Source organism: Dendroctonus ponderosae, unplaced genomic scaffold, assembly GCF_020466585.1.
Source record: "Dendroctonus ponderosae isolate FM_Combo_2020 unplaced genomic scaffold, Dpon_F_20191213v2 Dpon_F_20191213_7, whole genome shotgun sequence".
In the NCBI taxonomy this organism is placed as follows: domain Eukaryota; kingdom Metazoa; phylum Arthropoda; class Insecta; order Coleoptera; family Curculionidae; genus Dendroctonus; species Dendroctonus ponderosae.
In genome coordinates, this window is record NW_026018916.1 from 19,818 (window position 1) to 41,155 (window position 21,338).

Sequence of the window (21,338 nt, forward strand, 5' to 3'; positions counted from 1 at the left end):
GCGAAAAATGCAAATCAGCATCTTTGAAATCAGCTGTAAACCCACGCTGTAAACGTCGCTGTGGCGCCCCCTCGGGGATCTTCCGTTCATTTATGAGTAAGTTGACTCGTAAGCAAGGCCTGACTAATGGCGCGAATAGGTTAAGTTACAGTAGTTGCAAGAGTTCCAAAGAAAACGTTGAAATTTCCAGCACTTGGAGCTGATTTTCAATGAAAATTATACACGAGCCACTGCGGTATGCCCATGAGGAAGGGCATACAGATGTGTGTTATTCTGCAGATGGAGAGTAAGGGTTTGTTGTCAGTAGGAGCCAAGTGATTAAACAACGTTTTTTCATAAAATTCAGGCACTTTATCACCTGTGGAGCTGATGGAGATGTTCGGATATGGTCAGTGGATGAAATGGACGATCCTAATCACACATGTGTGGGCGAATTGGCTCTAAGCGTGTGCCAGAAGGATGATAAAATTTACACTTCCACTGGAAACAATGAAATTCAAATTCTCACACATCCAGCAGGGGAACGAGATGGAGTGTTCACCAGGGCTACAGATCCTTTTAATCAGATTGTGATTTGCAGGAACAAGAACGTATGTATGTGTTGATAGCTAGGGGGCCTAAATGTTTCTTGAGGCTTATCCAGCTTTAACGCGGTGTTTTTATTGTTATGATATATTGGAGCTAGATATTTTGATTCTTAAAAAGCTTATTTTTTTTTATTTTCTTTATTGCATTTTCACTGAAAACATTGATTTGTTTTGATTGAGATAAAATCTGCTTCTTGAGATAAAAAAAATTGAGTCTTGAGGTAAAATTTAAAACATTTTATCAGCTGTAAACACTGTGCCACACAAGGCAGTTTCAGCCGAAGAAATGTTAACAGATTTATTCCGTTTTGTATAGTTTGCAGCCGTAGCAGGCGAAGGCATGTCTGTAACTCTAATGGACCTGGATACTTCAGTAGCAAAGATTTCTCTTAGTGATTTAGGAGCGCCTTGTTTAAGTGTAGCGATTTGTCCCAATGCGGCCAAACTGGCTGCCTCCACTGGAGACGGCAAGTTGCGCATTTGGGACGTGGAATCCTACTCTCTCCTCAAGGAAATATCCTGTTTTCCTAAAGTCAATAGCTTTGCAAACGCAAAAAATTTGTGTAAGTTCATGCAACGCCAGAGTCAATAAATATTCAATAAACGTGCCAACAGGTCGTCTGGATTTTGAACCAAAGCACGGCGAACTGTTGGCTTATCCCCTGAAGAACGTGGTGAAACTTCTCAACACAACTACATGGGCGGAAGAGGAACTAAAATGTCCAGAGGTGGATGCAGATTTCTCAGTGTTACAGTATTCAAGCTGCGGCAAGTATTTAGCAGCAGCGTCACTTAAAGGCGACTTTGTGATATGGGAGACATTAAAGAAAACAGTCTTTCAGACTTCAAAGCACGATGCATCGAATGCTATTTGTGGACTTATGTGGAATCCTAAAGGTAACAGCCTGGAAGCTAATAAAAGCCAATAGTAGGTTTTGTTTAATTTTTAGGAAATGGGGAAATTGTCTATACAGACGTGGAAGGCCAGGTCAGTATCATGTCCAACTGCTCAAGACTGCAGCCTGTCGATAACGAGGAAATATCGACCGAAGTGGAAAAGGTTGACGAAAACGGCTTTACAGAGAACGATGTCGATTTTGGCGATTTTCTGGAAGAGGAAAAGAACGAAGACACTGATCGAGCCTCGCCGGAGGTTCTAGATTTTGGCACCCTTGACAGTCCTGATCCCGATGCACGCAGCGTGGATGAAATAGGTCATAAATAATTCATCTAAATAATATACATATAGATACTAAACTCTAGATTTTCAGCTTCATCTCCAGGCAGCACGAGAAGACCGCGAACTCCAGACGTTCCAATGCAGTCGCCCTTTATGCCTACATCCACTCCAGAGCATCTGGATCCTCGATACCTCTGCTGGAATGATGTGGGAGTCGTAAAAGGCTACGGGCTAAACTCGGGAGACGAAGCAAACCAGAAAACCATTGAAGTCGAGTTCCATGACTCCACTTTCCATAACAGCATGATGCTGCAGAATTTTCAGGACTACACCATGGGTTCAATTGGAAAAGGAGCTCTAGCGGTAGCCAATTCTAGGTTAATCAAGCTTTTTTGGTTTGAATGTTCATCTATAACTTTCGTATTGAAATTGCAGCCAAATCATGGTGATTCCGCTGGCAGTCAGCAACAAAGAGTGGTACTTAAAAGTGGAGGAGTATGAGGAAATAGTGCTGGTGGCAGCCTCCGAAAGTATGGTCTGTTTTGCCATGTCCAACTATCTAGTGAGAGTTGCCACGATTTTTGGGACCCAGAGAGGGATAGTGTCCGTGCCTGGACCTCCTGTGTGTATGGCGGCGTTCAAAAATGCCTTACTAGTCGCTTATCATGCCGGTCCAGTGAGAAACAGCGACCAAAACATCATTATAAAATTATTCAAGTTTGAAGGTGAGTTGATATCCTTAGCTTATGTGAATTCTCCAAGCTTTTTCAGGCCTGAACGTGGACTGTTTCGAGCTGGGGTCGGCTTTAGGCCCGGAATCTACGTTATATTGGCTAGGATTTTCTGATATTGGCACACCAGGAATGATGGATTCTTTGGGGATGCTCAGTCTTTTCCCTCCAAAGTGCAACACTTGGATTCCTTTCTGTGATACCACTAAGCATGTAAGGACGAAGGTTCCAAGTGTTGTTAAAGGGGGTTTACAACGTTTTTTACAGCGTAGAAGTCCAGGCGATGGATTTTTCGTAACAACAATATTCGAATCGAATCAAACAATTGGCGCAATCCGTTGTAAAGGGACGGTTTATCCGGGCTTCGTACCGCGGCCCACGGTGTGTGAGCTCGCCATTGAGCCCCCATTTGCTGAAACCGCGACCGATAAAACCCAGATGGAAATGAACATGTTCACGTGGTCGAACTTGAACATCCAGGATACGGAGCGGAAATATAAAGAGACTGCCTTGAAAATTTTTGCGGTGAGATTTAATCCAAAAGATGAAAGCCTTTGGAAAATTGAACGGGGCATTGTTTTAGCTGGCCTGCAAAAATGACCTGGATCAAAGAGCGTTTGAGTTCATGCAACTGGTGGGCAATCAACAGATTTTGAACTTGGGGCTGAAATATACCACGAAATTGAACAAGAGGAGACTGAGTGAGAAGCTGATGGATTTGGCTGCAGTGCTGCAGGAAGAGAATGGAGATGCCGATGACACTCCCAAGTCGTTTCATAGCGTGGTTTCAACGACTGTAAGTGTGAGTGAAGCGGATTTTTTTTTGTTTTATTTGGGTTTTTCAGGAAATGCAAATGCCTGCGCAAGCAGTAATTAAGCCCAGAGTGGGGAAGCTGAGCATCTCGAAACTAACGCCCAAAACCAAGAAGACCAAACAAGAGGTAGGAAATGGGTTGTGTTTTATTTTGGCAATTTCAATCGGTTTTCTCTTGCAGGGAAGCCAGCAAGATTTTGAAACGAATGCGCCCATTAGCAATGAAAACAATCTTTCAGCGGTTAACAGTCAGGTAAATAGCACTTTTAAATGAAATTTTGCAACTAAAACCTACTTCGATTCAGGATTCGCTTTTCAGCGAAGATCAGTCGGTATCGGATGAAACTCTCAAGGCCTATGAAGTTGTAGAAGTACCGCGAAACCCGTTTTTAAAAAAGCAGCCAACAGAAAAGGCGAGAGACGACTTAAATGAGACCAAAAGTCTCACCCCAATATTTAATCCATTTTTGAAGAAGGCAAAGAAAACGGGCAGCGCTAGTCCCTTGAGTTTAACAGACAAGAATGCGGGAATCAGTTATGAAACGCCCGACGCCAAACAGAAAAGTACTGAGGTAGGTTTTAATGCGAAAATTTCAAATAGTTTTCTTTGGCTGTGAAAAGAATTGCCAGTATTTTTTGTATGTTGCTCGAAAAATATGCTTTAGGTTGGAGAGAAGAGAAGATTGGCGGACGCCGAATCGGAAAAGCCAGTAGGAAAACAGCGAAAACTCAACCAATTTATGTTTTCCAAACGACAATGAAAATGAGTAAGTAAGTGGGTACAGAATAAATTATTTTTTTACTATCGTTTAATCTTTGATATTATGGAAGACAAGGGTGGAAAAAATAAACGGTGAACCTTGTGAACGGCTTTCTTTATTAATAATGATGATAATAATGTATTACTATGTTTATTCAGCATCAACATCAAATTTCATGCTCTCACCCCCAGTAATGCCTCCTGCTATAACGTCGCCCTTCGTAACAGGCCCCATTCCAGGCGGAGATCCTGTTATGATCACATCGTTCGGTTCAAGCGTAATATATTCGGAAATGTACGAAATCAGGAAGGGAATATTGAAAACTAAGTCGTCGGTGTTGCCTAAAATGCCCCCAATTCATCAAAACTCTTAAAAAGTGGGACGCATTTGTTAATTTATTACCGCGCTGTTTTTCCACTCCATTTACAGTGCACCATAATTCCACATTGTGCGGATCGGGTATTTGTGATTTTGGAATGAATTTGCTCACAGGACAGGCTGTATCAAAACCTTTTCCTAATGTCCAACTTCCACCAGTTTGTCTGGCTAGGCCCTTGAAAGAAATACTTAGAAGTTATCGTTTATAGCAATTATCAAGGTTTGTATGGCCAATTCTGTTCGGAATTGAATTTGAGAGAGTTTATGAGCAGAGTGATGGTCCTAGCTAGACCTGAATATATATTTTTTTAATAATTAATGGGTACAACGTACAAGTCTGCAAGTAGCGGTCATGTCCAAAGCTAGACAGTATCCACCAACTATATCCATTGCCTTGCATTCAGACACTTTTCTCCCATGTTTTCCTATTACCACTCCCAGTTCGATTTCTTCGTTAACAGAGAAACCTTTAGGTATCTAAAATCCAGCACGAAAGTAAGATAAAATGATTGAAAGCATATTTTAAATCTTCGTTAAAGAGGGTGTCTTCCGTGTGCTGATGTGGGGCATAATAATGCTAATTTTAATTTGAGGCTTAAGCTTAATGTAACATACAATTATTTTTTGTCCTTCCGTTATATAAGAACTAGGGGGCTTCATGAAAAAGTCTGGAACATCTGGCGTTGATCTGTTAAGGACTTTTAGAAGAGACCTAAAAAAGTTTTAAATCTTAGCTAAAATGTCATGAATGTTTTATGAGAAAGTAGCCCATTATGGAAATTTAGTGATAACATATTTTGTTTCAGTATTTTTGTTATATTTCAGAAACTTTTTGAGATAGAGATCTGAAATTTGGTATGCAAATGAATAAAAGCTCTTGCATCATAAAATACATTTTTTTCTCTAAAACGCGTTAAATCGACGATTTGGAATAAGAGAACTTTTTGTTTAGAAATCATTCGTTCAAATCGCCTTTTTCTTACTGCCGTAAATTTTGGGGTTGATTGGGACTTTTTGCAACTAGCAATTGTGTGCTACCCAAAAAAGTGCTCTAATTCGAGCCATTTTAGAGAAAACATAAATTTTATCATGAGAAACACCAGTTTGCAACAAAAAGAAGCGAACGTTGTTCCATCATACATATAACGCATTTTTTCTCAAAAACCTTCTAAATTAGCGCGTTTGACCAAGAGTACGTTTTTCTGATGAAAGCAACGACTCGTCAAGAACTAAATTTAAATATCGATTTTGTTCAGTGGCGGAGAAGTTAGGGGCGAAATAATACCAATCAACCCCAAAATCTTCACCAATCACACATTCATGGAAATTATCGCGCATTGAATAGCTGTAAGTATTAGTAACATGAGTAGAAAAGTTCAGTTGTTTATCTGAAATAGTTCCTCAAATATTGTCGAAAACCCCAAAGCAAAGAAAAGTTTGGACATTATTTAAAAAGCAGTGCGGTTTTATAAAAACAATTTTTTAAATTGAGAGGCTTAAATTGAAACCTCATTTAAATAAATTTACGGTGGGCGTGACAATTTTCTTTATTCTTTTCCGATGAGAAAATGCTTTAGAAACAAAACTGTATAGATTTCCTACCTATAATTAGCGGCCACGCCAATGCATTTGGTCCCATGTTGGACAAAGTTCTCCATAGAAAGATCAGCTGAAACAACTCGTTTCAGTCAGTCAGTTTCATACAATCGGAGGCAAAAAAGCAGGGTTTATATATTTTTTTATTAGAAACAGCAAAACATTACTTGTTGCTCTAGTTACATAATCGGAAAATAGCCTAACTTACAATCCATATGGCTTTTAACACACACTCTAAACGATCGCAATCTGAAATATTATCGCTAACCTTTGTCATTGAGAATAAACAAGTTGATGTTGATTTTGACCATAAAACATTCTCTAAATCTGGTTTAATTAATGGCGCGAAATATTTGAATCAATCCGAGCTTTGTTGGTGTTTCATGGGGGATAGATTTTAGACGATGAGTAACACTGCGTGTCAGATGTCACATCAGTCGTCATTCTCCTCGGCACGGCACAATCCGCCATCGCCAAAAAGAAGTGTTTCCTCTAACTTTTTCGGTGAAATCACGTTGGAAAATACTCTTTTCGCGTGGAAAATTATGTGAAAGTGAACATTCTATGTGCTCGGATTAGGTGGTGCGTGGAAAACTTTAGTGCAACTTGGATAACCTAGAAAATTACTTGCAAAATGATCAAAATGGAAACGGATAAGATCGAAGACGTTACTGGCAACAACACACAGGTAAACTTGCTATGGATCTTGTTTTGTAGGGTTTAAACAGAGAGTTATTTATATTTAATTGCCGAATACATTCTAGGAAATACATGAACATCATTTACGTAGGCAACGTTTTTTTGTAAAAGTTAATTGTCATCTATCTGTCAACCTTAGCCTTACCTTCTGCTTCCTATTCCAAGAAACTTTCTTTTTTTGTTTTAATCAGTTAATCATATTTTCTCCTCATCAATTGCGGTTAATTGCGTGTAAGTACCAACTCGAAATTAGTCAGCTTTGATTTCTTTCTTCTCACTTGTTTACCAAGAGCTCCTGTTCAGATAGTTAATTGTTGCAATAAGTAGCACACAACTATTGTCCTCTAACTGTACTTTTAGTTTTTAGAAGCCTACAAGACAACAATCTCATGGCACAGTGATATTCTTTGTTAGCGCAATTGTCTTTTGTCTCAACACATATTTTACTTTCATTGCTTCAGTTTTGGGGTAAATCGATATGTATTGCCACTGTTCACTGCTATTTAGTAGGTAGCTGTTTGTCAGCTCCTAATTCAATTTATTGGCTTCTTCAAGCGTGTCATTTATTCACGAAATGTTAACAGTCCTTTGTCAGGAGCGGATTTAGAGGTACATTACCCCAACCAGCTCCTATGAGCTTAAGTGAAAGAAAAGTTGCCTTTTTGAAAGTTTGAAGCCTCACTACTTTCAGTAGCTATAATTGCTTTAAAACCTAAAAAAATTGGGTACGAAATTGGATTTGATCCGATCCCAATGCCTAAAGTTGTAGTATTTAGGCTTATTGCAAGCATGAAATACTTGATAGCGTTTCTTTTTTCGTTGTCTCTTAGTGGTTGTCGAGTCAATTTGTTCCATTCAGTTGTTTGAACAGCCACGCAATGGGTTTAAAAAGCGCCTTCAGTCCCCAAAATCCGTCTAGGTATAAATATTCGTAATGGATCTAACTTGAAACCAGGGGTCCGCCCCTGGTTTGTTTAACATGTTATTTATATTTTTTTGACTACAATGGTATCTTTTATAGAAGCTTTCTCAAAGTCTGTGTCATTTGAAGAACCGAACATTGTTGCTAATTATTATCCACACTTAATGGCGTTGCAATTTAGTTGCAGATTTATTTATTTTTGCATAATTGCCATTTGATTATGACCTTTTGTTCTTATTATAATTAGAGAAAATTGCTATAAAAGCGTTTTTCTTAATTAACTGGCGTTTGTAAATAAATCTACAGTTAGATAGTGAAACAAAGATTGTCCTGAACTGAAACCAGTTGAACCGATATATGCATAATTACAATGTAATTATTGGATAAGCAGCATTGATTTTACGTTGATTAGGGAATCAATAATGCCAATTAGAATTGAACAGTGAAACACCATTTCCATGTACTATGGGAAAGTGTTTTGGCTTTACTATAGTTTGGCTACAAAACACAAAAAAACCGCCAGTTAAACCTGAAGACTGTTGTATTACTGCACCAATGATTCATTTTTGATCATGTAAATGTATCTAACATTCTAAATGGACTGGTTTTGTAGATAAAGATAATAGTTGAATCATTAATAGTTTGTGTCGCTATTGGTTTGATGGCTAACTGAGGTAATTTCCACAGGTTTTGGGTAATTTAGTCGATTATTATAACTTCACCATCGTCTAAAGAAGGTACTCGAATTAGTAAAAAAGAAAGTGTCCTTTTCCTTCATCATATCACGTCCTACTAAACACAAAATCGCTTTCTCCTGGTTACCTTGAATGGAAACATAGAGTATTGCATAAAGGACTAATTGTGATACATTTTAAATCATTTTAGAACTGGATGTTTTCGTTGTTGCATTTTTGTCGTCTTCAAGTCTAACTCCAAATAAATCATTCAAAAGCACTTTGTGCTAAACGTCCATTATTTTTCAAAGGATTACTGGATTATTCCAAGGTTTTCATCTATTTGCTATAAAGATTGAATAATTCGATATGTAAAAATGAGAATCCACCGAAGAAAAAATTGCGCTTCTTCATCCCATTGCTTTTGGCTTGCAGAATGACTTGCCTACTACTACTTAGTTATTAATTAATGATTGAGTGATAAAAAGTTGTAGATACGATCTCGATTAATTTTTATGTAACCATTTTTACCAAAAATGCACATCAACAGCCGATCTATATCGTTAACCTTAGCCTCGCGCCACTAGGAAAAGCTCAAGTGAACAAATCCCTATAAAAACAACACCTAAATAGAGATATGGCATTTATAAAATAGACTATAATTGCGCCGTCCTTGCTAATATTTTAACGATAAATTATTAGAACAGATTGACCAATTATGGACTTTTGCTTCTGTTAATAATGAATCTTAAATGATAAATCAATTAATTGGCTACATTGACCCTTTTTTAATTTCCTTTTTATTGTGTGCTATGTATGGGTACGTCCCAACTAGGTGCAACTTTATGTTATATTTTTCTTAGGGGACCGGTAACTCTCTTTGTTGCCTTATAAATTGAATTACTATTGTTAATTAATGTTCACTATATTGCCATGTAACCGTCTGGATTGAGAATACATTTCTATTCGAAGTCGCTCTTCCATATATTTACAAGTGTTGCAATTAAAAAGTGCAGTTAATAATTTAGCTGTGAAATATAAACGAGGTTGCGACTGGTGATTGGCAATATTTTACGTCCATCTCCATTTTCGCGTGTGGTTTTATAGGGATTTTACACGTAATTTTTTTCTCAACTGTTCAAAGGAAGGTCACCGCACTAGGTGGTTGAATAGTAGTTTAGATTTATTTAAAAAAAATGGAAATATTAGCGGATCTTTTAAAGAAAAATCGCTTTGCGGAACTTGCCCGTTGATTTTGTAATGTCTTTTCCTAATGGCTTATTGAAGTTTATCATGTAGGCTTGATGTTTTATTGATTGAATCAGTGAATTAAATTCTCATTCCAGTCCGTCTTCTGTAGGCGACAAAAGTTGCTTCAATCGGTGTTAGAATTACTCCGTCTAGTTGTTGTAGCATAGAGAGAGAGCGAGATTTGTCGATGTAGAATATTGTGTTTGGCTGTTGTTAATAAGCTGTTTCTTATAAGTAGGTAATTGGAATATGTGTACTTTATACTCTTTTTTGTCCATTTCAGTACCCAATGACTGTGTTACCATACGACACATCTAGAAAAAAAGACTCGGCGTCGTCAGCGAATTTCGGCACGGAACGCGAGGCCTGTTTGCGATATTTTGAAAAATGGAGCGAAACAGATCAGGTCGAATTTGTGGAGAACCTTTTGACTCGCATGTGCCACTATCAACATGGTCACATCAATTCATACTTGAAACCCATGTTGCAAAGAGACTTTATTTCCTTGTTACCTAGTAAGTTTTTTCTCCTCTCATAAACCATATCTAATGAGTAACACACGTAACGATTACGATCAGTCGAATTTTTTCCTGCAGCTATTTCGTTTCTTTCTGGTTATCTATTTACGAGGCCAATTATCAAAAGCAACAGCTTTAATTACTCACGTTTGTTTTTTAATGGTTCTATTGGCACATCTAGACTTGAACCGAATTCGGGTCGATTCACTCGAGCAAATTTGGTCTTCATTCAACCGAAGTCTATTTTAAACCGCTGATTTTTGTAAATGTATCTTTAAATTCATAATGTGTTTTTTTCTTATTTTAGAAAAAGGTCTGGATCACGTAGCGGAGAATATTTTATCTTATCTTGACGCCGAGAGTCTAAAAAATGCCGAACTAGTCTGTAAGGAATGGTTTCGTGTGATATCAGAAGGAATGCTCTGGAAAAAATTGATAGAAAGAAAAGTTAGAACAATTTCTCTTTGGCGAGGGCTGGCCGAACGCAGAGGATGGTATTTAAGCGAAAAATCACTGAAATTTGCGCAAAAACCTAATAAATTTCCCCTTTCAGGATTCAGTACTTATTCAAACCGCGTCCTGGCGAAAATCATCGGCCACATAGTTTTTACCGTACATTATACCCGAAAATAATTAGAGATATAAGCAGCCTGGAGAACAATTGGCGTAATGGCAAGCACATTTTACAGAGGATCAATTGTCGATCGGAAAACAGTAAAGGCGTTTACTGTTTACAGTATGATGATCAGAAAATCGTTTCTGGATTAAGGGACAATACCATTAAAATATGGGACAGGACTACACTACAATGCACCAAAGTAATTTTTTCAGGGAAATTCACATCTATTAATAGTAATGCTGTTTTTAAGGTGCTCCTCAAAACTAGAGAGTTTGCTTTGTTAAAGCGGGGTCGTTGTTTTTACACCGATCCTTCAAAGCAAACTCTTTACCCGAATTAGTGTTTGCATCTTCAGAGCTAAACAACCTTGAAATGTTGATAATTTACTGATGAAACCATTGGTTTTAGGTGCTAATTGGACACACAGGGTCAGTACTTTGTCTCCAGTACGACGACAAAGTTATCATTAGTGGCAGTAGCGATGGTACAGTGCGCGTTTGGAACGTGCACACTGGGGAGATGGTAAATACTTTGATACATCATTGCGAAGCCGTTTTACATCTTAGGTTCAATAATGGAATGATGGTCACTTGTTCAAAGGTAATAACCGACCGCGAAATAAAATATGCGGAGTATGTGTTACTTTTGGTGTTTTTTCAGGATCGTTCCATAGCCGTTTGGGATATGGTTTCACAATCTGAAATAAGTATCCGAAGAGTTTTGGTTGGACATCGAGCGGCTGTAAACGTTGTAGATTTTGACGAGAAATATATTGTATCTGCCAGCGGAGACCGCACAATTAAAGTATGTTATTGAGTTGTCGACCGGCAAGGTTTGATTGTTCTCTTTAGGTTTGGAATACGTCAAATTGCGAATTTCTTCGTACGCTTAGTGGGCATAAAAGAGGCATTGCATGCTTGCAATATAGAGATAGATTGGTAGTTAGCGGCAGTTCAGATAACACTATAAGGTAAGTAATTTTCAGATTATCTAACACGAGGTAAATAATACATGTTTTAGATTATGGGATATAGAATGTGGAGTTTGTTTGCGAGTCTTAGAGGGTCATGAAGAGTTAGTTAGATGTATACGCTTTGATAGTAAACGAATCGTTAGTGGTGCATATGACGGAAAAATTAAAGTTTGGGACCTGCTTGCGGCTTTGGACCCACGCTCTTCGACTAGTTCTCTATGTCTACGAACACTAGTGGTAAGGACCTAAAAAAAAATACATTTTCTAGTCATTTTTTGAGGTTTGCTTTACTTTTACCCGTTTTTTAATTATTGCAGGAGCACAGCGGACGCGTATTTAGATTACAGTTCGACGAATTTCAAATTGTCAGCAGTTCGCACGATGACACGATTCTTATATGGGACTTTCTTCATTCGATTCCTGATCGGAACATGAGCAATGTCGGATGTGGAACTTCACCATCTTCACGTAAGCTATCCAATTTCTGCACCGAGCTATTTTTTACACATTTTTCTTTGCAGCTGTTTGGACTGATTTACACTTGGACTAAACTGGTTGTGCTAGTTGCTGTAGATTAAGAGAAACGTGATTTTAAAATGATCTGCATCCTGTGGATGTAAGTGTCGATAATGCCGACATGTGAGTGATTGAATAACTAGCTAAAATAATTGATATGTTTTAGTTAGTCTATTATAGATCTCTGGATTCGCCTTGGTTGATATTGTAAATCACCGTGAATGTAAGAAGTTGCCCATGTTGCAGTTTATACAGATTACATTTACCAGAGGTAATATCAGGAGATAACATTTCCACAGACACTATTGTTTCAGCAATAGTTGTTGTGAAAATGAATCTTATTTCGGCATTCCAATGGTGCAATATGGGCAACTTCGATCATGATCAGGTAATCAACCCAATAGCAGTCTCCAAAATAAAAAAAAAACCTCAAGTATAGTAAAACGTCTCAGCTAATTTGCATTACAAGATTCTGACATTTTTCCCAAATCTCTAACATTCAATTGAAAATGCATAATAAACACAGTTCAATTATGCTCTCTCAATAGTAATTATTGTTGCAACATACTCTTTAGTAGAAAGTCGCATTGTTTTCACTTGAAATTATTTTAATTTAATCCAAGATTTAGGCATTTGTTCATGTAAAGTACGTTTGTATATTTCCATGACATATCTGAGTTGAAAGTTGATTTATATCTATATAAAGATGTGTTTTATAATATTGCATAGGTTGGCGCTGATTTCAACTATAATTAAGTTTTACTTTATGTTGCGTAAGAGTAATTGTTGAAATTGACGTTGTTGAAATAGTGTCAATAATATCAGTCAAAAATAGAAAAAACTTTCATTCTCTTACATAGAACGGTGCTTCGAAAAATCAATTTAATTTCTTGGGACAAACGCTTTTCTAAGCAAAGCCATTAGAGTCTTTAATTTGTGTTAAATTGCTGGCAGTTCAAGCTGCAGCAGCGTTTTATACAATATTCCCATTGTCTTGTCTTGAGTGCTTTCTCAGTCACAGTAGTGATTTGAAGTGACTGAAAAAGCAACGTGATCAGGTTATTAGAAAATTTACGCAGCTCAAGACTTGTTGTGTAAGCCATTCTTTTCGGGTACTTCCCATTCAGAACATGTTTTCCTTCCAGCATATAGATGTTTTCTGCAAACAATGATTGTTCTTTCAAAAAAAGCTAATATATTTTTAATTTTTTCCGGGACATGTTACTAATTCATTGCTTAATTAGTATGTGGTGTGTAAGTGTAGATGTCGACATCGCAAAACTAGACCTAGAAAGCACTTATTTTAGGTTACTTTATTGATATGTATTATAACTATCAAGCTTCGAAAATATCAAAGTACAAATGGCTTTGAGTTTTCAGTAATTATCTAATATCGTATATATGACCCTTGCTATTGTATTTTACATAGCCTTTTTGACTGTGTGAAGCATCTCTCTTCCTAAGATGCCTTTTTTATTGCTCCAATTTAGTGGTTATGTAGATAATTACAGAAAAATCAACTTTTTTTAACTATACATAGAACACTCTAAATATCTACAGAAAAAATGAGCGTTTGAGTAGGGACTTTTTAAGAGATTCTCAACCTGATCACAGTCTTATGAGGTTGAGGTCTTTTGAATCGTTCATACATTGACACCAGTGGCAAGTGGTTTTCTGTACGTACTTAGAAAACGCGCTGTAAAACAATTTACGAACGAACTGAGCGTTCTAATTATAGCATTTCTGAAGTAAAACATTTCAATTGCTGAAATTATGCTAAAAAAAATAATTTTTTATCTCTAGAAATTGTTTCATTGTTTTTGTAATTCTACAATGAAATAAGATTACAACTTTTGGTTACACAATGTCATACTTATTATCCCCTTTTGAAACATCTTGTGCTGTGATATTTTAATGGAAAAAAATAAATAGTTTACCCTATTTAGTACATTATTTTCAAATACAAAGTGTCACAATTATCGATGGTCCTTTTCCAAGCCAACTGTTTGTGTATTTCATACAGTAAATGAGCTTATTAGCGTACAAACAGTATTTGAAACTTACTATTTCGGGCAACGTTCTTGCCGAACTGAAAACTGAGTTTTTGCCAAATATTGTACTAGTTTACAAAACAAAAAAACTATCTATTCAAGTGCTTTTGTGATAAATTTAAGATAAATGGGAATCCGTATTAGGAAATATTTTCTTTTGGTTCGATACGAACGCAGGAGGTAATTTTACTGGGTATTATCACTTGCTTCTAAGGCAACGAAAGAGTTTAAAACTAGAAGGTAAAAATGCAAAGACTTTTGTTAATTGTAGAATGTTTAGCAAATACAAATAGTTTTTTTTAAGTATTTAATTATTCGTTATACCTATTAAAGCAAACATTAATTGCTATTGTTCATTAAGTAACTCCTAGAATTTTCAATTAAAATTGGTCTAAGTAGGGTGGTTGGAAAATGTGGAAACTAAACTATATTGTTTGCTAGTTGTTGCGAAATTTTAAACAATGTCAAATACTTTTTATTTTATTCAAATTAATTTTTTTACCGATTTGGCAAGTTACTGCCGGCTGCGGCTTCAGGAATTGGTTTCAATATTTTCTAATCGACCATATAGCATTATGTGTGACTGTTTTGTTTATATATAACTATCTATGTACTAATTTGTAAACCTTTAAATTGTAAATATTTTCTATATTAAGTAATTAATTAGTTGTTTAATATAATTGTTTGCATTTAAATCCCCGTATTTTGCCACAAACACCGATCAGAGTAGCTTTTAATTGCTAATAAATCATGCAAACTATCGGAAATGTGAAACTGTTTGCAGAAAAGCGAACAAAATTAAAACGAGTTGAATTACACAAATAGGTTTTTATTGAAATGCAGTTAAATCGAAAAACATTAGCTTACAATAGGGAAAACCACACCGTTTACGTTGACGTATGCTTATGTACTAACTGAAAAATATCACATTTTTATAACCAAATGGTTAAAACAGTTTTTTTATAAATACACGTGAAGTATCGACAGTAATCACATGGGGATGGATAGCTTGAACCTTTTTTTGGCAAATTTGATAATGGGGATGTTATTTTGTCAAAATTAGAATACAAAATCATGCAAACCATTTGCCATTGAACCCCATATTTAGAACGTCAGTCGATAGGTTTTTATCACCCAATGCACTGATATTAATAACACGATTACGAGATAAATATCACTACAATAAAAACGTTGACAATTCATTAGTAAATATACACGAGAAGAGTTTCGTTTACAAACTCTGCTAGAAATTCATTTTTCAATGAGCTGGCATTACATGGCTACACCGTAATGAACACATTGTTTTAAAATGTTACAAGACGGGCCAAAGTAATATTGCACGTTTCCACCGCTATTTTGATAGGATATATTTAAAACAGAATGGGCAAGGAAAATAGGGAAAATAAATGCATTTTTTGGGGGTAATGTTACTTTGGCACTGAAGTCTATAAATTATGGCTCGCTCACTTTTTTTGCTGTTCACAGTTGCATTTTTTCCTGTTGGGTGCCACGCATTCCAGCATGTGGCCCATCAAGCCACAGAAGAAATCTTTGAAAGATTTGGGTGGTTGAAGCAACAGCCATTGTTCCTGATACGTTTAGCGTTTTTAGTAAGCGACTTTTTCTGATGTTTTTTTCTTTTTTTTTTCTAACTTTCCGAACGCAGAGTGAGATTCTTACCTGAAATCACCTAACATCCGATTCCGTGCCGCTCAAGCTCTCTTCGGGCTTCACTATTTGGTATGTTATGAAGTATTCTGGATACGCCTGTTCGCCTCTATAGACGACGTATTCTGCAACAGGTTTAAATTAATGGAATGATTAATTGTCCGTGAGTTGGATTTAAAGGATACATCCGAAATTCGACTCATACCTGGGAAAATTAAACCTCCAGTTGAAGGTCTGCCGGCCACTGAATGATGTCCAGGAGGAGCGTGTGCCATTTTCATTGCACTGAATTGCAAGAACGATTTGCCTAGTGTGACTCGACAAAGCACTAGATGCCTGATGAGTAAATGCAAATTTAGACACTAATTATCAATTAATGGCAACGCAACCACTAACCTGTGGCATGTGTAGCAGCTGCGGTCCTTATGGGTCGGGCAGCCAGTTCCGCCCCCGATTCCATAGACGTACTGGTTGCTCTTGGATGAATGTTCCGCGAAATAAATCCCGGCGCCGAACATTCCTGTAATTAATGCCCAAAATTAGATTTATGAATCGAAACCCCCCCGATAAACTTGCCTCCAATGTAGGCATGGCGTTCATCAAACCCTTTTTGCACAATCGCATTTATAAAAGGCGAGCCATGGAACAACATCCTTTCGTTCGACTGATGGTTATTCTCTTCTGCTACTTCGTGACGCCTATGGGTGTATCGTTCCCACAGCTTCCGATTTTGGACTTTTTGGATCTAGAATATTTCGCGGCTAACTCACGAAAGCCAGCTAAAAATTCAGGTTCCTACCCGAACTATGTTGTATCGTGTAAAAACTCCACCCGCATGCCCATTGTCTCTGTGCTCGCGAATGCTGTTCTGCATTTCTTCTTCGACAGTGATATACTCCTTGTCGTCCGGAACGAGATCGACCAGAAGAGTGCCTGGATTAGTCGGGGTGGTCCATAAATCCCCACAGTTTGCAACCAAACGCTCCATTCCTAGTCGCAGAAAAAGACGGTTTTAACCACATTTATTAGCTAGCAGCTAACTTCCAACCTTTGATCAGCTTGTGCCTGAATCCATAGGCGGATATCCCGATTTGCTTTAAATCCTCGTGATTCATCTCGGCTAGGATATCGAGAGTGATTTGCTCTCGGTCGAATATTTCGAGCAAATGCTCCAGATTCAACGAGACCAAAAATTTGCTCACCGAGTAGATATCAGTGGCGTCTTCTGGGGTGTGGTCCGCACTGGCCGCTCCTGAACGAAAAAACCCGCATGGCGAAAGTCTTTATTGGCGCAAAACATACCTTCAGCCTCCCCCATGGCGGCGCTGGTTCTACTTCCATTGGTAGACGCGACCGGAACCATCAGCTGAACAGCCGCCCCTGAGGGCATCACAACTGTTTCAGTGGTAGTCGAATTCATATTCGACCCGGATATTGAGGGACTGGGAGTGTGACCAGGCAAAGCGATGGATGGCGGCCTGGATGTAGACTGTGCAGCCGTCGGAACAGCTGAAGAAACAAAACCATATAAAACCCGATTAAAGAAGTAAAAGAGTCAGGAACATTACCTTGTTGAGACGCCATGGCGTCTTGCAAGAGGCAGCGAACATCATCAGCCGAAGCCAAATCGACTGGCGCTTGAGATTCTTGGTTTTTCAGGAAGGGATCCGCTCCATGTGCCAACTGGGGAACAATATAATGTTTCTCTTCCTTAGAGACGAAGAAGACAAGCTTACCAAAAGGGCGCATAATTGTGTTCTTCCCTTTTGGGCGGCCTCATGCAGTGGCGTGAAGCCCCATTTGTCGGTAGCATTCACTACAGTGTTGAATTTTATTAAAAGGGCCGCTATGTCCAAGTGCCCATAGCTAGAGGCGTTGTGCAAGGGAATTAGCCCCCCCTTGTCTTGAGCATTAACATCGGCGCCGTTTTCTAGAAGATATTCGGCCACTTCCACATTATTGTACCCAGCTGGAATCGATTAAATAATTCTCCGAAGTTTGTCAGCGCTCCTGCAACTTACCAGCCAAGTGTAAAGGTGTGGAATTGCGCCCCTGGGCGTCCCGACAGTTGATATTTTCGGGCGAAACCAGTCTTTGAACTCTCTGCAAGTTGCCTTTCTTGGCTGCGTCCAAGAGGGCCGCATTTCCGCGCAACAAGTCCGCAACGTCTTGGTCACCTTCTCGCACCAAGTCCAAAGCTGTCGCTCCATCCCTGTTCTTTTTACTTGAATCTGCTCCATGCTAGAAATTAAAACGCAATAGAACAATGTCTGGAAGAGATTTGCCACAGAAGCCACCTTGAGCAGAAGTTTAACGATTTCGTATTTTCCTTTTGCGGCCGCCTCATGCAGGGGCGTGAACTTCCACAAATCCGCCACATTGACGCTCGCTCCATGTTTCACCAGTAGCTCAGTGACTTCGTAGTGGCCGTAAGAACAAGCGTTGTGGAGAGGAACCAAACCACTACAACAAGCAAATTGATCAGTTGAAATGTTCCGGAATTGTTTGAGAGGAGGTACCCTTTATCTTTAGCGTGGACGTCAGCGCCTTGTTGTAAAAGGAACTCCACCACTTGTACGCGGTTGTAGCCGGATGCAAAATGTAGGGGAGTGGAATGTCTTCCGTCCAAGTCTCTGGAAATAAATAACTACTGTTCCAGTAACCTGAGAGGTTCGTAAATTAAATGCTGTTACCGGCAGTTGACTATGTGGGGGTAGGAGCCGAGATATCTCTGCACTTGGTCCAGATCCCCTGCTTTGGCAGCTTCCAGCAACTGACTCTCTACATCGGCAGGAACAGCCGGAGGATCTGAAAGGAGGCACAAATGTCCCTAGTTATTGTCAAAGAACAGAACAATTTTGGCCATACCTTGCAAAATTTTAAGTACATTCTCTAAAGCCACTTGATTGGCCGCATAGCCTTGCAGGGAAACAATGGAAGTGTCCACGTTATAGGAAATTAGAATTCTGCAGGCTTGAACATTGTCGTCTCGCGCACACCTATGAAGCGCCGTTTGTCCTAATCCATCCAAAGCATTCACCTGAAATATTTCGCTGAAACAACACGAACTTTTTGGGTAGATTCAACCCACCTTAGCTCCGTTTCTCAACAACACATCCATGAGATCATAATGAGAGTTATCAGCGGCTATGTGCAAGGGGGTGAGAAACTCCTTGTTTTTCTCGTTCAGTGGGGCCCCTTTGCGAATTAGGGACTCCAAAACCTGCAACAAGTCACACGGTTATTGAACAGTTTGCAGTCTTTCCAGCCATTACTTGTTTTTTCTTCGGGTATAGTGATCCGCAAACCGCATGCACTGCAGTATCCCCCGTATAGGGATGCTTGAAGCCGATGATATCCGCAGATAAATATTTCTTTAGCTTGGCATTATCGGCCTGCCTGGCAGCGTCTAGTAGCAAGTGTCCTTTGTATTCATCTGCGGAAAATTCAATAACTCTTTTGCTACTTTGCCTTAGTAGTTGGGAACCTACAAGCGAGTCGCTCCTGTAATTCCCGAGTTGGAGCTGCATCAATCGCGGATTTTGAGTGGCAATTTAACTGGTACGGGTCAGCTCCTGGAACAACCGCGAGCGTTATTTTCCTGCAATGAAATCCTACCAATCCCGTTCACTTGCCTTCACTTAACAGTAACGAGCAGACTTCGACTCTCGACTTGGAAGCAGCCTCATGAAGTGGCGTGAACGCCCATAGGTCGTTAGCGTTCACATTAGCCCCATGTTTAATCAACATTTCCGTGACTTCAAAGTGCCCGTACGAACAGGCGTTGTGAAGAGGAACCAATCCGCTGCAATTTTCAATCGACTGTAACGACAAATGGAGGCAATTTCCCTGCTTAAATTACCCTTTGTCCTTTGCATGCACATCAGCGCCGTTCTGTAAAAGCAACTGCACCACTCTTCCTCGATTGTAGCCAGCAGCTAGATGAAGCGGCGTGGAGCGTCGACCATCACTAGCATGGCAGTTCACGTTGAGAGGGTTTAAAAGAGCCAAAAGCCGGTCTTCGGCTCCTGATCGGGCAGCTTCCAGCAATTCATCCTAATGATAGAAGTTTTAGCGGTAAAAGGCGGCAATTGGCTTCAGGGCTCACCTTGCGATATTCACCCGTTAAAACTGGCCTGGTGGCTGGATCAGCTACTTCGAGCGGGGTTTTTCCTTCAGTGTTGCGGATATTTACGTCTGCCCCATGTTGCAAAAGGGCTGTTGGAGTGCAGAAAAAACGAAGTTATGTTTTCCAATTATGTTAGAGTGTTCACGTTACCGATGCAAACATCAATTTTCCCTTTTATTCCAGCCTCGTGCAATGGGGTGTAATTCCAATTGTCTCTGGTGTTGGGACTGGCGCCTGCTTCCAAAAGGAGCCTCACGACGTCGGCATGGCCAAAAGAGCAGGCATTGTGCAGGGGATGCAGTCCTCCATCATCTCGCGCTTGGATCGACGCGCCTGCAGATAGAAGGAACTCTACAACGTCCCTTCTTCCATAGCCTAAATCGAGACAAAACATTTAGCTGCAAGACTTTGGAAGATCGTTCGTAGAATGAAAGCAATTTGATGAATCTTTGTCCAGAAGAAAACGGGGCAAAAAAAAAAGTCGCAAACTATAACTTACCAGCAGCAAAGTGTAGGGGTGTGGACTTTCGTCCGGCAGTGTCCCTCGCATTCACTGTAGTGGGAGTGACCAATTTCCTCACTCGAGCAATATCGCCCACCTTGCAGGCCTCAAACAGCTCCCTTAAGGGGTCGTTGCTGCTGGGCAATGGATCCATTGATGTTTTGAGAATGTCGCCCCTACTGGTCGCCATAACGTGACCAATCTTAAGAGAACATAACGGATAACGCCACTTGGTTTCCAAATTAGTGTTTTGCCACCTTTAAAGCGATTTAAAATTAGCCATAGCACAAGTGAAAGTCGTCGTAGGCATGGTCATTTTGCAATGTTTTTATCATGCGTAGTTGAATCACTGTTTGGTCACTGCTTTGTTTGTTTTGAGGGTCACTATATTTTCCCTTCCTTAATTCGAGGGAATGGAGGAAAAACTCCAATAAGTATGTATGTTACCGAACTGACGAAAAAATATGTCACAGTCACAATAACAAGCACAGAACACCTCTGAACAAGGCTCTCTACGTCAACGTCAATGTCACAGAACATACCCCCTGGGATAAGGGGGATATTTTTTGGTCAATGTCAGTTGCTGATCTTATGGTCTATCGGGGGATAGAAACAAAGCATCAGCAGCAATAATTATAAAAAAATGTTTTGTATTTAGGAAATATGCAAAGGGGGTTCCCAGCAGAGCTGTACAAAATTAAAAAGTACTTTTTTTAGATAATTCTAGGCAGGAAATAATTCATAAATGTTCGGTTAATTTAAAAACGCA

General features: G+C 39.1%; 4 protein-coding genes across 9 annotated transcripts; 2 read left to right on the plus strand and 2 right to left on the minus strand.

Annotated features, from left to right (window-relative positions):
• The first annotated feature begins 18 nt into the window (after nt 1-18).
• LOC109546947 (WD repeat and HMG-box DNA-binding protein 1) lies at nt 19-4,175 on the plus strand. The gene is made up of 14 exons (XM_019918123.2): nt 19-286; nt 347-590; nt 904-1,150; nt 1,203-1,484; nt 1,538-1,801; nt 1,859-2,144; nt 2,203-2,492; nt 2,539-2,711; nt 2,766-3,023; nt 3,082-3,294; nt 3,344-3,439; nt 3,494-3,565; nt 3,618-3,884; nt 3,978-4,175. The coding sequence occupies exons 1-14, from the start codon at nt 210-212 to the stop codon at nt 4,071-4,073; spliced, it is 2,865 nt and encodes a 954-aa protein (XP_019773682.2). The 5' UTR covers nt 19-209; the 3' UTR covers nt 4,074-4,175.
• Nucleotides 4,169-6,910, minus strand: LOC109546950 (acylpyruvase FAHD1, mitochondrial). Of its 4 annotated transcripts, none has more exons than XM_048668380.1 (6): nt 6,892-6,910; nt 6,054-6,120; nt 5,067-5,163; nt 4,785-4,928; nt 4,476-4,626; nt 4,169-4,414 (listed from the first exon to the last, which is right to left on the minus strand). In XM_048668380.1, exons 2-6 carry the CDS (start codon nt 6,107-6,109, stop codon nt 4,224-4,226), a joined length of 639 nt encoding a protein of 212 aa, XP_048524337.1. In that variant the 5' UTR covers nt 6,110-6,120; nt 6,892-6,910; the 3' UTR covers nt 4,169-4,223. The 4 variants fall into 4 exon arrangements, with proteins under 4 accessions (XP_048524337.1, XP_019773686.1, XP_019773687.1 ...); XM_019918127.2 differs by lacking the exon at nt 6,892-6,910 and adding an exon at nt 6,316-6,453; XM_019918128.2 differs by lacking the exon at nt 6,892-6,910 and adding an exon at nt 6,256-6,346.
• Nucleotides 6,470-12,509, plus strand: LOC109546948 (beta-TrCP). 3 transcript variants are annotated; one of them, XM_019918124.2, is made up of 10 exons: nt 6,470-6,735; nt 9,877-10,108; nt 10,419-10,605; nt 10,665-10,929; nt 11,139-11,330; nt 11,391-11,534; nt 11,582-11,700; nt 11,751-11,940; nt 12,018-12,171; nt 12,225-12,509. In XM_019918124.2, the coding sequence occupies exons 1-10, from the start codon at nt 6,682-6,684 to the stop codon at nt 12,251-12,253; spliced, it is 1,566 nt and encodes a 521-aa protein (XP_019773683.1). In that variant the 5' UTR covers nt 6,470-6,681; the 3' UTR covers nt 12,254-12,509. The 3 variants fall into 3 exon arrangements, with proteins under 3 accessions (XP_019773683.1, XP_019773684.1, XP_019773685.1); XM_019918125.2 differs by having other exon boundaries at nt 6,471-6,735; nt 12,021-12,171; XM_019918126.2 differs by lacking the exon at nt 6,470-6,735 and adding an exon at nt 6,890-6,977.
• A 2,574-nt stretch (nt 12,510-15,083) lies between these two features.
• LOC109546946 (poly [ADP-ribose] polymerase tankyrase) lies at nt 15,084-21,097 on the minus strand. Its single transcript, XM_019918122.2, has 24 exons — nt 20,827-21,097; nt 20,567-20,771; nt 20,218-20,442; nt 20,047-20,156; nt 19,801-19,994; nt 19,574-19,743; nt 19,430-19,513; nt 19,214-19,374; nt 19,030-19,161; nt 18,807-18,978; nt 18,632-18,746; nt 18,458-18,571; nt 18,236-18,401; nt 17,960-18,179; nt 17,675-17,907; nt 17,507-17,621; nt 17,241-17,447; nt 16,987-17,190; nt 16,738-16,928; nt 16,515-16,683; nt 16,335-16,458; nt 16,144-16,274; nt 15,951-16,063; nt 15,084-15,859 (listed from the first exon to the last, which is right to left on the minus strand). The coding sequence occupies exons 2-23, from the start codon at nt 20,757-20,759 to the stop codon at nt 15,957-15,959; spliced, it is 3,537 nt and encodes a 1,178-aa protein (XP_019773681.1). The 5' UTR covers nt 20,760-20,771; nt 20,827-21,097; the 3' UTR covers nt 15,084-15,859; nt 15,951-15,956.
• Between the last annotated feature and the right edge of the window lie 241 nt (nt 21,098-21,338).